The sequence below is a fragment of the Rhynchophorus ferrugineus genome, unplaced genomic scaffold, assembly GCF_030347505.1.
Source record: "Rhynchophorus ferrugineus isolate W39M unplaced genomic scaffold, kcgeb_rfMv2 rfM17, whole genome shotgun sequence".
Classification (NCBI taxonomy): Eukaryota; Metazoa; Arthropoda; class Insecta; order Coleoptera; family Curculionidae; genus Rhynchophorus; species Rhynchophorus ferrugineus.
Window position 1 is genome coordinate 2,238,304 of NW_027472596.1, and position 15,849 is coordinate 2,254,152.

Here is a 15,849-nt window from a genome sequence, read left to right on the forward strand (position 1 = left end):
CACCAAAACAGGCCATACCATCTAACTCGCCTAAAGCAACAATGCAACATACTCAGAGGATAAAAAAATAAAATACATACTTTGTTTATTTAACGAACTTCATTTTTCACTTATGTTTTTGACCAGAAATACTATAAATGAATTTCAAAAGGACTTTTGTAAAGTAATAAAGTAAAGGTATAAAGTAATAAAGGTAATATTTTTAATTTATATTTTTATAATGTCTACCTCATAGTGAAATTTCAACATATACGGTATTTTATTTTCGGCTGAATATATCTTCTGATGATTTAGATTATTTTTTAGTCATTACAGAATTGTAAATGTTTGAAATATCTTTAGGAATCGATAAGTAGAATACTAAAGTTGTATAAACATAAGAGTGTTATGTCTTATTACCATAATCTTCAAATGAGTTAGATTTCAATATTATTCGTATTTTCTATCTTACCATAACCAATCATAATTTCTTTCTTATGCTATTGTGAAAAGTATACGCGCCTCCGAACCAAACCTTTAAATAAATTTGGTGGACCCGAATTTTCGAGTTAATTTCGATCACGAGAAAATACCGCTACGGAGAATACGTTTGCCGATTACAATATACGCCCAGAGACAGAACCATTCGCTTCCTTCATGTCTGTACTCACTATAACCCTATAGCTATAGAGCGTAGCGTTTTTTCTTATAGTTTTAGATGCACCTGGAGGCTTGGCAAGTAAACGAGAGGGCCGAGGCCGCCTACCTGAAGATCCTGGACTGGAAGTTCGAATAAAACAAATATTTTTGTTGTTTATTGTTATATAGTTTTTATTATTATGAAAATAATGTCAAAACTCTTATGATATTAAAAAAGAATGTACATTCATGTCTTAATTCTAAAATGTAATCCTATATTAACTAACATATAACTTTAAATCAGGTACGGTGGACGAACTTCCAAAGTGCCTTTATGAACTACATCGTTTAGGTATGTGTGAATAAAAACAAAACCTGAGATCTCTTAAAAACAAAACAAAAAATTCTTCTCCTAAAAGAAACAACTTTGTTCACATGCATAGATCCATCACATGAAATATAGGGTCTCGTTCAATCCGGCTATGGCAGGTCTATTAAAGAAAAAAAAACGATTTCATCAACTATTTAATAATATGACGAATGCTAAATTATAAATAATATGGTGAATGCGAAATTATCAAATAATATGGCAAATACAATATTATAAACATGGTGACCCCTTTCGGTGATCATTTCCGTTAACCTTCCTCCACTCTTCCTAAACAACAACAGTAGATTAAATTAAATTAACTTTTTTTTTGGAACTGTAATTTTTTAAAATAATGTCAATATTCCAAATATCTCAGGGATAATGAGCCTTGGTTTCCTTATGACTTTCTGATGGGCAATGCAGTACAATACAAAATATTTATGATAATTTACATATTATGATTACCATTAGATAGTCAGAAAAAGACTAGATCTATAATCGGTTATTTTGAACAAAAGCAACTTAATATAATGTCTATTCAAAGCTTTTTTAGTAAAGCGCCATGTATATTTGTGTTGTCGAAACATCGCAATGTTACCACATCAACTCTGAGTTTTAGTTCAGTTTGACTTTGACATACAAGAATATTCTATTCTACATAGAATAATTGAACAAAAATAAAGCAACAATAATTTATAGGTAAGGGTTAAAACCTCTTAACAACTCTTAAGTTATAATTCAGTTTGGCACTGACATAAAAAAAATCTAATCTAAATAAAATAATTGAACAAAAATGTTACCAAATATAATTTATTTTAACATTATAATATATCTAAAAACTACAGTTAATTATACAGCCACAATAATTTATAGATAAGAGTTAAAACCTCGTATCATAATTGTTTTCTAGAATTTTGCATATGTCTGACAGGTGGTCACCGTTCGGTTGTCAGATGTACGCTAAATTACTCAAAACATTACATATAATTATTACAGGTTATAAACCTATTATTACAGGTTTTAGCCCTTTATTTTGATAAATTTTAAGTCGCTCCGTAATATATCATATTACTTCAGATATTCAGGGTCACAAATTGATTGCGGCTTTAATAGATTATTTCGAAAAGAAACGGGGTAACGGAGGCCCTCTTTGCCGGTAAATTTCGTTAGAGAGGTAATTATTGATGATATTAAATAATATAAGCCCCTACAATTTTAATGAATATGTGTTTTAGCAGTGTGCCGGCGTGCTAAATATTACTGTGGGTAGTGTGAATAACATCGCTTACAAAATGAAGAATAATACGTTAGAGAAAATTGTCTCTCTGGAAAGTATACATAAAAGAATTAGGGACATGTAGCTTTTTGAGGTATACACTCTTACAGGGTATAGATTTTAAACGGTGTAAAGATAACCCTCGGATAGGTTTAATGGAACTTCCAGATATTACCTTAAAATTAAAATAATATAAGAAACTTGAATATTTCAAAATGGTTCATTGTGGCACTCTTGGCAAGACAGTAACAAAAAAAGTGTAAAGACAACAAATATTGATGGAAAAAGGTAAAAGTTTCAATAGTATTCGATTAGGTTTTGTTGGTTATATATACTTATTAATAGTTAATTGCAGATATATTGCTAATTCGGCATGGTAAGTACGTTGTCGATTACCAAATTGCATTATCTCTTATAGTTTCCGAGATATGGACTATCGAAATTTTACAATTTTGGCTCTGCTTCTAACTTGGGCCAAAATTGGAAAATGGTCTTATGAATTACCGATGTCGCGTATTATATTTATTAATAATTAATTGCAGATATATTGCTGGTCAAGAAGGATAATCCAACAAAAACTGTTTGGATATGTGGAAGGAAGCATTGTCAACTATAACACCTTCAGTTTGGATGAACTTGGTAAGACATACAGAGGAAGTAATTGATAAATGGTGGAATCGTGAACATGTTTTAGACAGATTAGAAATTAACAGTTTAGTGATTGCGTCGGAAAGTGAAAGTGACTGAAGGAAACATTCAGGATATGTGATAATGCTGGAATGTGCAGTGCCAGAAATTCCTGAGACAGAGTGATGAGAGTGTAATCAACTAAAGGTATGCACATAATTAATTGAATATAACTGTAGAAAATGGTATTGTAGGGCGTGAAAGATTTGTGTGCACAGATATGATTGTAATTGTTCAAAATTAAACATGTGCAATAAGTTAGAATGTATGAGTAGAGATTGAATACAACTGGTTTTGTAGATATGGTAAATGCATTAGACGGAATTCAGTGACTAAGTTTATGAAGAATGGTGTACACAGATAGTAGCAGAAGAAATAAAATATACAGTGATGCCAAGATGACTTAACAAGTAAACACACCATCGAAGGAAGAACTAAACGTAAAAAGGTAAATATGCTCTAGAATGAACTCGCTTCTGAGATATATAATTGTTAATTAGGTAGATGATTAGGCCTCTACCAGGGGATACCACTACATAAAAAAAAACGCGCCTAGAAATTCTGCCTCATGGGTGGCGTGGAAGGAGTTCAATGTAAACAAAACAAATCTAACCTACAAACTATTATACCAATGTTCTTAATTATAGTTTTAAGTCTTTCAATAGTATATGTATTATGTTATGTACTATAATGTTAAAATAAATTGTATTCGTAACATTTTTGTTCAATTATTTTATTTAGATTAGAATTTTCTTGTATGTCAAAGCTAAATTGAATTAAAACACAGAGTTGATGCGGCAACGTTGCAATGTTTCGACGTCACAAATATCCATGACAAAAAACTTTGAATAGACTATACTTTTAAGAGAAGTCACAATACTATTAAATAAAATAGTGAATGCGGCGGCAAGACACAAAGATTTAATCGACACAAAAACTCACCTGTGCAGATATTGGGCCGTCATGAAAGCAAGTTTGTGGGCGTACTGACAGGGAGCCGGCACGCGGATGGTACCGGACCAATTGAAGTACATGTGCGTGAGCTTGAAGGTGAACCTCTGGATCCTGTTGGCGTCTATGCCCAATGTATCCTCGATGATGTTGTAACTGGTAGGCGCTACGGTTCCCTGATTGACACACTGGGACACCAGGAAGAAGTCGTACCGTTCCGGCAACGTGATGACGTCGTCGACGACCGTACCCGCCGGTGGATTGCTGCTCAGCCCGTCCGCTTGGGCCCTAAAAATTTTGGTGTTAATACGCTTCGATACTATGATGAAGGCCAGCTTCAGGGGTCGGTCCTTGAACAGATCGCTCTTCAGCTTCTCCTTCAGCAATTCCACCTCGTGTTCCTTCACGTATTTTATCTGACCGTCGCCCACACCATCTCTGTATACCACTATGCGTTCTGAAACGATATAAGATGAAAATCGTCGGTGGTACCGGACACCGCGTCCTTACCTGGATATACACCATTCCGCGACTGGAAGTGTTCGCAGGCCAACGTGACAAAGGCGGCTATGTTACTGCTGAGCTCTTGCTCTTGCGCGTGCTCCACTGCCATGCTGAAATACTGTGAGCATCCTACATCAATGGAGGCCACCATTCCGGCGAAACTCTTCCCTTTGTTGGCAGTATCACGGCAGACGTCGTAACTGAAAGGAGGCGCAAAAGAATTAGTATGGAGTATGGGAAAAGGAACAAATACCGCAAGTTTGGTAAATAGCCTGTATTGTTCCGATACATATAAAAAGATAAAAGAGGCTATAATAATTATACCGTTGTAGTGCGCCGTTGTTTAAATATACGGCAATATTACAGAAAGTCGTCTAAAATAAGTAGTAGATGAGTCGCTAACAGAATTGCAGAGAAAACAAATAGTGGAAAAATTCGATCCTAAAAAACATCACGTCATATTACAGTCTTCCCTTGACATATCATGGCCAGGTTTCCCTGGAGCCATCTTATGTTAAAACAGCGGGTTTTAATTCGTACCCATGGGAGTTTTGAAAATATGGGTACTCATTTGAGTACCGTCATCGTTTGAAACAACGTTACGTCACTTACCCTACGACCATCGTAAATCTAGGCATGGTAGAACCCCACGGCGACCCGCCAAGCTTACAGTTCATCTGTATGGCGATCTTCATAGCTACCGACCGATTATCTGAAATCAAACGAGACTGAGCGCCGATATCACGAATTCCATGAGCACCTACTCTTCTGAACGGTCTTCGCTACGGCCACCTGGCACGGCATCGCCCTATCCACGTAGCATTTCTTCTTCACCGCGGTGTATTTATCGTGGGAATTACTGGTGAGTACCACGAACACCAGCTGGGCGTGGAGGGTCGACATGGCGTATTCCAAACCGCCCAGGTAGCTCTGCGCCCGATCGTCCCCCAAATCGACGGTTTTTACCCCCGAGATTTGGAATTTCATCACTGGAAAACGAAACAGACATTCATTAGCCGTAAGCGACAGTAGCAGCTGATTTTGCATGATCATAGTCAGCATTCGGCGAGTTTCCACAGTTTACGCTTGATTTTGCGGCGTTGCCGTTCACAAGCGATCGAAAGGTTGAATCCAACAACGACTGCGGCAGCCACTTTTGTTTCAAACCTGGCGCTGGTTGGAGTTTTAGTATCACTTAATTGTTTGTATGGTATCCTATATTATTATATTATATATTCATACATTAAGTTAGCTTAAGCGTTATATTTAGCGTTGGGAACTATCGAATGAAAACGACTATCGACTTTTTAATAATTGACTACTTTTTACTATCGACTGTTTCAATCGTTATTTTCGGCCCGACTGATTTTGTCATTATTTACTATCGACTTTTTTGTCGGGTACTTTTAGTTACTATTTTTGGTTCTACTAATTTCATTCGACTGATTCTTCTGGCTCTGTCGTAGTAGCCGCGACCTTGACAAACATTTACCCAGTTTATGCTTCCATAGATTTATATGTAATATATATAGTTTTATAATTTTGTGGTAATTTGCTTGTAAATAACAATATGTTGTATATTAATATAGCAGCATTTTGGAACGATATTTTTCAAGATTGTTAATGTAATAGGGCAAAAAGATTAAAATTGTGAATGATAAATAGTAAAATATTTTTGACTTTTTACGGCACTAATAGGTAATATTTCGATTACTCCCTCGATTTTTGTTAAACAATACTTTCGTTCAATAATAAAGTATTTACTTTATTTAAAAAAGCTCTAGTAGTTATTGTGGGATCATTTTTAAAACTAACATATTAAAATACGATAAAACATGTGTGGGGTCTTATACCATTCTATAGAAAAATTCAATTCGTTTTTACATATCCACAGAACATTCCAATATAAAAGTAATTCTATTTCGTTTAAAATGAAATATTAAATTGCATGTTAATAGTATTCAGTAATTATTTTTTTCCTTCTCGTCTTTTTTAAAGGTATTACGTAAGGGAATATTTACATCTCCGACTCGCTTATACTACCGTTAGAAAATATAATCACAGTACATCTTCGTCGACATCACGAATTGGAAAAAAAATGTCGAACCGTGCATTTGAATTTTTGAATAGTAATTACTAATTTTAGTCGCTAGTTTTTTGACTATCGACTTTTTTTTTCTGTTTTACGACTATCGTCTGTTTTCAGTCGATAGTTCCTAGGCTTGTTATATTGTTTTGTAAGGTTAAGAATCTTGTTGTTTATAATTTATTTACTTTTGTACACTTCATATTTTAATCATAAATAGTAGATATTAATATATAAACCAATGACCTGTAAATAGTGTTAAAAAACTTTCACCCACTATATATATAATTGACCATACGAATATAAAAGTTCACATAAATATGACTCAATGTTCTTTACGTGAGTATATCCCATCAAAATCCCAGCTCGTTGATCATAAAGCAAACTAAAATCATAAAAATATTAGCATTTATAAATTTTAGCTTAATCGATCTGGAATTCATAAGACTGTATCCAAAGGTGGGAGGTGAGCGTTAATAAAATAAGATAAAAGTATGATTTTAACCAAAGCCAAAGCCAAGTCTCCCTGCTAAAATTGCAATAGATATCATATTGTATGAAACCCGAGCTAATAAACCTGACCAGTGGCAATTTGAAAAGATTGGACTTATTGACTCATAAAGATTTATATAATATTCAGCAAGCAAATCAATTGAATATCACAGGTACAAAATATAAAAGCGATGCTACAAGTGTTGAAGCATGGGTAAACAAGGTCAAAAATACAGGATGTGTCTGATATACGCCACAATCTTAGTTTCTGGGTACCTACACTACTTTAAAAAATTCGAGATAATTTATTTTATTTATACTACATTCTTCGAATTTACATATGACTTGCGAGAACTGGCAAAGTTGAACACTCAAATCAACATGGTATGGGGTGATAAATTACTCACCTCGGGCGACCTGTTGTATGCTGGCGACAAACTCGCCGGTGGCTTTCTTGAGCCGTACCGGACACACCACCACCAGCGCGTCCAACTTGGCAGGCGCGAACATGGTGGCAGTCTTCAGGTTGCCGGTCCAATCGGCACGAGGTCCGGGCATGAGCGAACCCGAGCCGCCAGCGAGGGTTTCCTGCGGTAACACGCGTCCTGTGAACTGGACCAGGTCCTGGGCCAGCTTCAGGTCCCATTTCTTGAGTTCGTCAATAGCCTTCGGGCATTTTTGCAGCTTCGCGCTGAACTCGCGCAGTTTGTTCATCCGGGCTAGAGTGGAGCAGATAGAGAATGAGAACGCTATTGGGGGTGTTAGCCACCGAAAAAAATATCGATATTTCTAAGAAAAAGCAAAAACAGTTAAATATTAGAGTAAAGAAATATATATTTCTTTTAAATAATAAAAATGTTTGGCGGAACTTTAAAATTAACTACCAAAATTCACTAAACCTTTACAATTGTAATAATATAGTTAATATATTACTAATATAACGATATTTAATCTATTTCGAACAAATATCAAAAAATATCGATAGATCGACCAAAAATATGGATATTTTTTTCAGAAAATATCGATATATTTTCTGCATCCCTAGAACGCAATATTGCAACTCGATGCGGAGCCGACAACCATTTTGGATTGGGTTAAGTTGGACTTTACCGAAAAAATGTCTCAATATATTTTTTTATTACTCTTCGTGAGTCCACAATCTGCCCTATTGGCAATAAGTATTTCTTATGTCTATATTATATATACATGGCATGTAGAAAATCACTTCATTAAGCAATCTTCTGTATAAAATATTATCTTAATTAATTAGTCTTATTCTAAAGTCTACATATGTCTAGTAATCCGATCAGGTGGTGTTAAACGTTTTAGTCTACGCACTTCACTATCACGTCGCATATTTAGCTGATTAGCGAGTACATTGGGATGCACTGACACTCCTTCGAAGTACTTCACACAAACACGTTGAATTACACTCGTTATAGGTTCTAGAGGAATATCGCGTTGTATCATTTTATTTGAAATATAGTACGGAGCATCAACAATGACACGCAACACCTTATTTTGGAACCGTTGAATGATGGGTATATTAGAATTGCTAGCGGTACCCCATAGTTGGATTCCATATGTCCAAATGGACTTGAGTATAGACTCATACAGCAATACCTTGTTATCTAATGATAATTTGGATTTGCGCCCGATGAGCCAATACATTTGATATAATTTTAGTCCCAGTTGTTTCCGTTTAGAGAGTATATGCTTCTTCCAGGTTAGGCGTCGATCTAAGTGCATACCAAGATATTTAACATGCTCTGCTTGGGGGAGTTGACGATGATTGATATTCACTGGTGGACATGTTCTCCCACGCAGGGTAAACGTTATATGCGTTGATTTTGTTTCATTGGCTTTATGGCAACTTTATTGACCCTTAATTTCTCGTGCGCTAAATCCACTTGAAATGGCGAATCTAGAGAGCTAGTAATTCTATTTTCCTCATCTTTATGCAGCTGAGATTGGAAACCCAGCAGCGCCCGCAGACATCTGGAGAATCTCGAAAAGTCAAAAAAGACATTCACCCCCCTGAAATCTGCATGGTCAGGAAATTTCGTAGTCTCCTTGCCGAATCCTTCGAAAAACTAATGGGATGCCTACCTTTTAAAAAAGGAAGTGGCGCCACTCGAAACAAAAACGTCATCAGAGAGGCCAATAATCTAGTGAAAATAATGCCTCCAAACTCTCTCCAAAACCATCTAGTCTCACCAAAAATGCTACAAAAAATCATCAGCAAACTGAAGCCCAAAAAGGCACCTGGATACGATGAAATATCAGTATTCCAACTGAAAAAGCTCTCAGCTTTTTGCAGAGCAGAACCATATCATATCAGACGAACAACACGGGTTCAGACCCAAATATTAATGTGCAAAGTTCGACGGTCTCTTTCTCCGGGCTCCCTCGAATAGCTATGTCGTCAACTATGAAAAAGGTCAATCACTCGAATAAACTATAAATAATCCCATTAGTTTCTACCATTTTACAAAGTTCCAATCTTCACTTCTCAGATATACATAAAGGACATGCAGCTTTTTGAGGGATGTAAGACATCCTTTCATACACTCTTACAAGGGCATATGGTTTAAATGCTGTGAAGATCCACTGCCAGTTGTAAAAATAATTCAATTTTTTAAACTATTTGAATTTGTGTTTATCTTGATGAAACTTATATTGAATATTTCATAAAGGTTCATTGTGGCACTCTTGGCAAGAAAGTAACAAAAAAGTGTAGAGACAACAAAAATTGATGGAAAAAGGAAAGAGGTAAAAGTTGCAATAGTATTCGATTAGGTTTAGTTAGTCATTATATTTATTAACAATTAATTGCAGATATATTGCTAGTGGAGAAGGATATTCCATCAAAAACTGTTTAGGTATGTGGAAGAAAGCATAGTCAACCATAGCACTTTCGATTTGGATGAACTCGATAAGACATACATAGGAAGAAATTGATAAATTGTGATTAGAAATTAACAGTTTGGTAATTGGATTGGACAGTGAGTCGGAAAGTGAAATTGACTGAAGGAAACTTTAAGGATATGAGGTAATGCTGTGCAATGTTGGAAATTCCTGAGACAGTGTGATGGGAGTGGAAAAAGCTAAAGGTATGCATGGTAATTAATTATATATTAACTGAATATAACTGTAGAAAATGGTATTGTAGGGCGTGAAAGGTTTGTATGCACAGATATGATTGTAATTGTTCAAAATTAAATATGGGCATTAGGTTATAACGTATAAGGAGAGAATAAATACTGCTTTGTAGATATGGTAGATGTATTAGACATAATTCAGTGATTAATTTTATGAAGAATGGTGTACATAGATGGTAGCAGAAGAAATAAAATATACAGTGATACCAAGATGACTTCTAAAAAAGGTAAATATGCTCTCGAATGAAAGTAAAATACGTCTCTAATGTATACAATTGTTAATTGGGTGGGTGATGTGGAAAAGAGTTTAATGGAAGCAAAACAAATCTAACGTACAAACTTATACCTGTGTTCCAAATTGTAGTTTTAAGTCCTTCGATAATATATGTATTGAATGTTAAAATAAATTATATTTAATGACATTTTTGTTCAATTATTTCATTTATTTTCGATGTCACAAATATCTATGACGCATTACTAAAAACACTTTGAATAGACTATACTTACCACTTGATCCGATACGGGTGTGTTCGCTCAGGGACTTCATCAGCTGGAAGTTCTCTCTCTGTTTCTCCGTCAGACCCGTCATCGTGCATAGCTGGGGCACCAGCATGACGATCTCTGGCATTCCGGCTCGGATTTCTCGCGGTTTGGACCGGGAAATGAGCATTGGCTGATTATTGCGGGTTATGCGGACGCGGTATCTCTCTTCGAAATATTGGCGGTAACTAATTTCGGTTCCTACAAACAACGGGCACGGCATAATCACACGACGAGTCCCCGAATCGCGCCGATAATCTTACCATCGCGTTTCTTGAATTTGCTATCTGGGTTCTGATCGTAATCGACGTCGTCTATCCGGTAGGTCTTGTTGTTGTAGTAGGTCATGACGATGCAGCCCATCACCCGTTGCTGGAACTCTTTCCTGGCGTTACGATCGTTCTGACACTCCAATAGAAGGTCATAGACGTTGTCGGTACGGAGGACCTGCAAATATACGAACGTGATAAGCTTCAGTCTTGGCCGAAATATCCTAGAACGCACCTTAAAGTTTAGATCGATGTTCAACATGATCTGTTTTTCATGCTGCCTCATCGACGTGATATAACCGGGCCACAGCTCCAGATTATACTGCGGTATAGTCACCTTGTACATAGGATCGAAATAATTTCTCCCCAGCAGCTTGAACTCGAGCGACTCCAGGCAACGCCTGACGATGAGATTGAAGATCTGCAGGTAGTGCCAGTCGCCCCAGTTCACCTCTCCCACCAAGCGAATGGACACCAAGTATTTCACGTTATCTGCAAAACATCACTCGCCAATGAGTCGACGGAAACTTGAAAATAAACCCGGCTAACACAATCGGCATGACCTGGCGTATTTACCAGACGTTATCCCTCTTGATTAATGCTTCTTTTGACGAAACATGACCTGCTCGGTATTTTCAAAAATATATCATACAGAAATAACAAAGACCTTCCAATGTTGGTATCAGCATGTAAAGACTAGCGATCATGCTTTTAATTTTTTTTTAATAATACTCCAAAAATCTATAGCCTGTAAGAGCACAGAACTAGCTAAAAGACTGGAAGTGAATAGATTTCTCATCGTGGGAGAGGAAATATATAAAACTGATACCAAATTAAAAAACAAGAGGAGAGTCGAGTTGAAGGTTTGCAGTTATTGATATTGGATAATGTTGAATTATAGGACGAAGGGACTAATTGGTAGCTAAATTAGCTACAGAATCATTGAGTTACTAGCTGGCCATTTTTAAACATATCGGTGTAGATCCAGTCAACCAAATGTGCACAACGAAAAGGTTTTGAACCATTGACACATATTCATATGTTTTATACCATTAATTTGACTTTCTGCTATCAACAAATGACGCGATTGAAATATGGGATTAAAAAATATTCCATCACAGACATCCTAGATCATACACATCTTTAGTAGCTCCGGAAAAATCGGTTGGCGCAACCATATGTTTACTATATAACCTAAACTAGAAAGATTGTTATTTATTCATACTAACGGAGCAAATCTCACTTTAAAAGGATCTTGTGAAGATCATTTGGTTTAGATTTTCGCTCAGAAAATCCAGAAATTGCCAAAATCATGATATTACCAGAAAAGTGGGAAAAGCTCATCGATCAAATTGATACGCTCAATAAATGTATAAATATATTCGCTTTTAAAATCATGAAAAACAATCTGTAGTCCTTTAGCACTTACCATCATCAGCAACAGCCAATTCCAAGGGATCTGGCTGGAGCTTGGTTGGGGTGTAGAGAGCAGCACCATCAAACAATATGCCTGAAGAAAGTTTGTTTACGAAGGCTCTGCGAACTAGGGCCCGTCGTGTTTTTGTATTGTCCAGTTCCGGTTTAAAATCGACACGGTACTGATTCAGTCCCCACTTGGTCGCGCTCAGCAGCGGAAAAAAGTTCGCTTTGAGCAAGATCTTTTCTCCATCCGAGCCTACAAAATAGAAAATCATCAACCATCATCTGTTGTGTCTTAAGCACGTTTAGAGGTCCTAACCTTGTTTGGTCGCATAATGTTTGGGCTTCGTGTCCACGATTCCTTTCCGATTAGTTCTTCCTTTAACCCCCCCTCCTCCGCCACGTGTCTCGTCATCTGTACCACCAATCTGTCGAACTATAAATCAATAATGTCTAATACTACTCATCTACAAAATGAATCAGAGACAATCTTACCTTGAGCTGCCAAGGTTTGTTGTTGTTCTTCAACGCATATAGTTCCTGGACCACGTCCCGCAGATTGCTGCAAATTATGCATAATATCACCCACAATAACTCATAACGTTATCAACAACGTCTCACCTGCGGAAGGGAATCTGGAGGTCCGCGAGCGCCCCACTGACTCTGTTGACCTGACGCTTGCGGCGGGGGCTGGGACTGAGATTGTTGGACTTTGGGGCCCCACTGGCCCTGTGGTGCTTGATGTTGTTGCGAAGCTCCTCGGGTGCCCCAGGCTCCTTGCGGTGCAAAAGTTCTGGAGCCACCTTGACGAGATGAGCCTTGCGAGGGACCCGGTCTGGGGCCGCTGCCTCGGCCCTGCTGATGTTCGCCTCTGGCTCGGCCGTGAGCCCTGCCCCTCGGTCTGTTTTCCATTACAAACCTATACAAATTTCGTTGATTTTAACGCGTAAATAGAAACGAATAAATTTTAAGAAAGAACAAAGCTGCTTAACGGACAAAAATATTAGAAAACTGCTTACCTGTTAAAGAAACAAACAAAACTAAACCCTCACAAGTTTTTAAACTCATTAATCATGTAAATCTCAGCAAATATTAATATAAATAGGCGAATAATACAAAAATACAATCAGCCCTTATACGGAAGCGAGGGAAAATGAATGACAATTCCCTCGCGTTTCAGTCGGTAAATAAGTTTTCTTACTTTTCTTTCTAATGAAGTTAGCAATTAGCGCTGGACATAATATATAGATTCGAATAAATTAAAATATTTCAATTGTAATTCCTTCATTCTGATAATAATAATATGATTATAATTTAGTTTATAAGTTATAAACCCGATTTTCCAATGTATCTCAGATATATACACCACCACAGATGATATTTAAATTAAATATCTCAAAATATCAAACAATACATTTAGAACCAAATGAACAATTTTAGGATATAGAATGGTGGGTACAGACTTGAGCATTCGGGGCGAATTTCCTGTGAAAATTGAAAATGCGCACGAGCAGAACTGAATTCTCTTTGCTTAGTTCCAGTGTTCGCCACAATAACTTTCGGCGCTTGGCGACAAACAGAACGCAGGATACAGAACAAACAGGACGAACGGATTTAGTTAACAAATTTGAGTGAACGTGGAAAATATTGGCGATTATGAATGACATGTTTTGATTTCGAGAAAGTAACCCTGTTTTTCCTTTTAATTTAATGATTACTATAAAGATGATTTTGAATGATAACTACGTGTTTTATATCTATTAATGATTAATAATAATAAAACATATAATTATATAAAAACCCCATAAAAATACGAAAAATTAAAATATTTATATATAACTTGCAGGAATCTGGAATATTTAACTTTGAAATTTGTTACAATAATATGGAAAAAGTATTACACAAGTAGTACGAGAAAAGATGTTTAATAATAGCCTCATATAAAATAATTATTAACAACATGAAAATATTAAGTTTGCAATATTAATTAAAATATTGTAAGCAATGCAAACATTTTAAAATGTGACGAACAGATCAACATGTAAAAATAACCACCCATTAAACGCACTATACTTAACAATCGCTTCTTAGCTTTTTTATAAAAAGAGCCATATCTTCGACCTAAAATATAAAATAAAAATTATTAAACACAACAGTTTTAGAGAAAAGAGTCACTTGCCTATGTTATTCTTTAGACAGCAAATATATCACTGGTTTCAAGGTGTTAATCCTTCATTTTCTCCAAGGTATGTCTCAAATGTGCTTGTTATGAAGTTTATTTTTTACTTTATGGTTTGAAAGGATTCTAGCATAATATCCTCTTATAAGGACTGTCACTCTTCCATCCAAATCATCTTGCACTTGATAGCTTTTATTTTTTCATACTACATAGCAATAGTGTCTGAAATAATTTAAACCCAGTAAACAATTATCTACAAAATAGCAATAAAATATATACAAAATACATCATGCAGTAAATATAAATTCATACTAGTTTATATAATTTTTGTCCATATCATTGACGGATGAATTGCCTGATTGACATTTATACATTTTGTGCCACAACATAAAAGTAATATTCTAAATTTAAGGTTTCATTATGTCTACCTCATCGGGAAATTTACACATATACATTATTTTCTCTTGGGACTGTATATCCTCTGGTGAATTTGGATCATTTTGTAATTGTTACAGAAATGTATATGTTTGAAATCTCTTCACGAATCTATAAATAGAATACTAAAGCCGTATAAACATAAGAGTTTTATGTTATATTCTTACCATAAACTTCAAACGTGGTGAATTTCAATATTATTCGTATTTTCTTCCTTATCATAACTGTTTATTATGCTACCAGCCATACTTACAATAATTTCATACTCTTTTAAAAACTCTTAGACGGTACATATTATTTTAGCAATAAACATTGTTTTTTAGGAAAAGAAAACTACACGTCCCGTCGAAAAATGTTTCACAAGACATTTTATTATGGTATGCCATCGTGAAAAGTATGGTTATAAACAAAAGAATACTAGCGGCTGTTTACACCATTGAAACACTGTCATTCGAGGGGCATCTGCAATGTTGCCGATATGTTAAATTAGTATTATTATATTATATATAAATATATATATACATATATATATATATATATATATATATATATATATATATATATATATATATATATATATATATATATATAAATGGTGGTATAGTGGCGGATTTATACATTTGCCGCCAGCTGTATATTGAATAACTGCAATATTCAATAAAATATAGTTTTGCATAGTAGTAAGATTTGTATTTATTGTTTTAGTCTCGTTTTCTCTATTTTTCCGCATTCCAACATTTAAAATTTTAGGGCGCTTCGATTTAAATTGGATTATTTATTATATTTGATAGTAAAAAAATGGTCCTGTGCAACCAAGCACAAAAATAACACAATTGAATCAATTGAACTAAAATGTATCATC

At 35.5% G+C, this 15,849-nt stretch overlaps 1 protein-coding gene across 3 annotated transcripts; it reads right to left on the reverse strand.

The window, feature by feature from the left end:
* Window positions 1-783: 783 nt before the first annotated feature.
* Window positions 784-15,433, reverse strand: LOC143205830 (piwi-like protein Siwi). Of its 3 annotated transcripts, XM_076418851.1 has the most exons (17): window positions 15,155-15,433; window positions 14,865-15,098; window positions 14,553-14,805; window positions 14,452-14,494; window positions 12,995-13,292; window positions 12,869-12,935; window positions 12,693-12,809; window positions 12,384-12,629; window positions 11,190-11,446; window positions 10,949-11,132; window positions 10,653-10,886; window positions 7,392-7,703; window positions 5,171-5,395; window positions 5,019-5,118; window positions 4,413-4,606; window positions 3,894-4,359; window positions 784-1,109 (listed from the first exon to the last, which is right to left on the reverse strand). In XM_076418851.1, the coding sequence occupies exons 5-17, from the start codon at window positions 13,283-13,285 to the stop codon at window positions 1,067-1,069; spliced, it is 2,736 nt and encodes a 911-aa protein (XP_076274966.1). In that variant the 5' UTR covers window positions 13,286-13,292; window positions 14,452-14,494; window positions 14,553-14,805; window positions 14,865-15,098; window positions 15,155-15,433; the 3' UTR covers window positions 784-1,066. The 3 variants fall into 3 exon arrangements, with proteins under 3 accessions (XP_076274966.1, XP_076274964.1, XP_076274967.1); XM_076418849.1 differs by having other exon boundaries at window positions 12,995-14,494; window positions 14,553-14,774; XM_076418852.1 differs by lacking the exons at window positions 14,452-14,494; window positions 14,553-14,805; window positions 14,865-15,098; window positions 15,155-15,433 and adding an exon at window positions 13,393-13,561.
* Window positions 15,434-15,849: the final 416 nt, after the last annotated feature.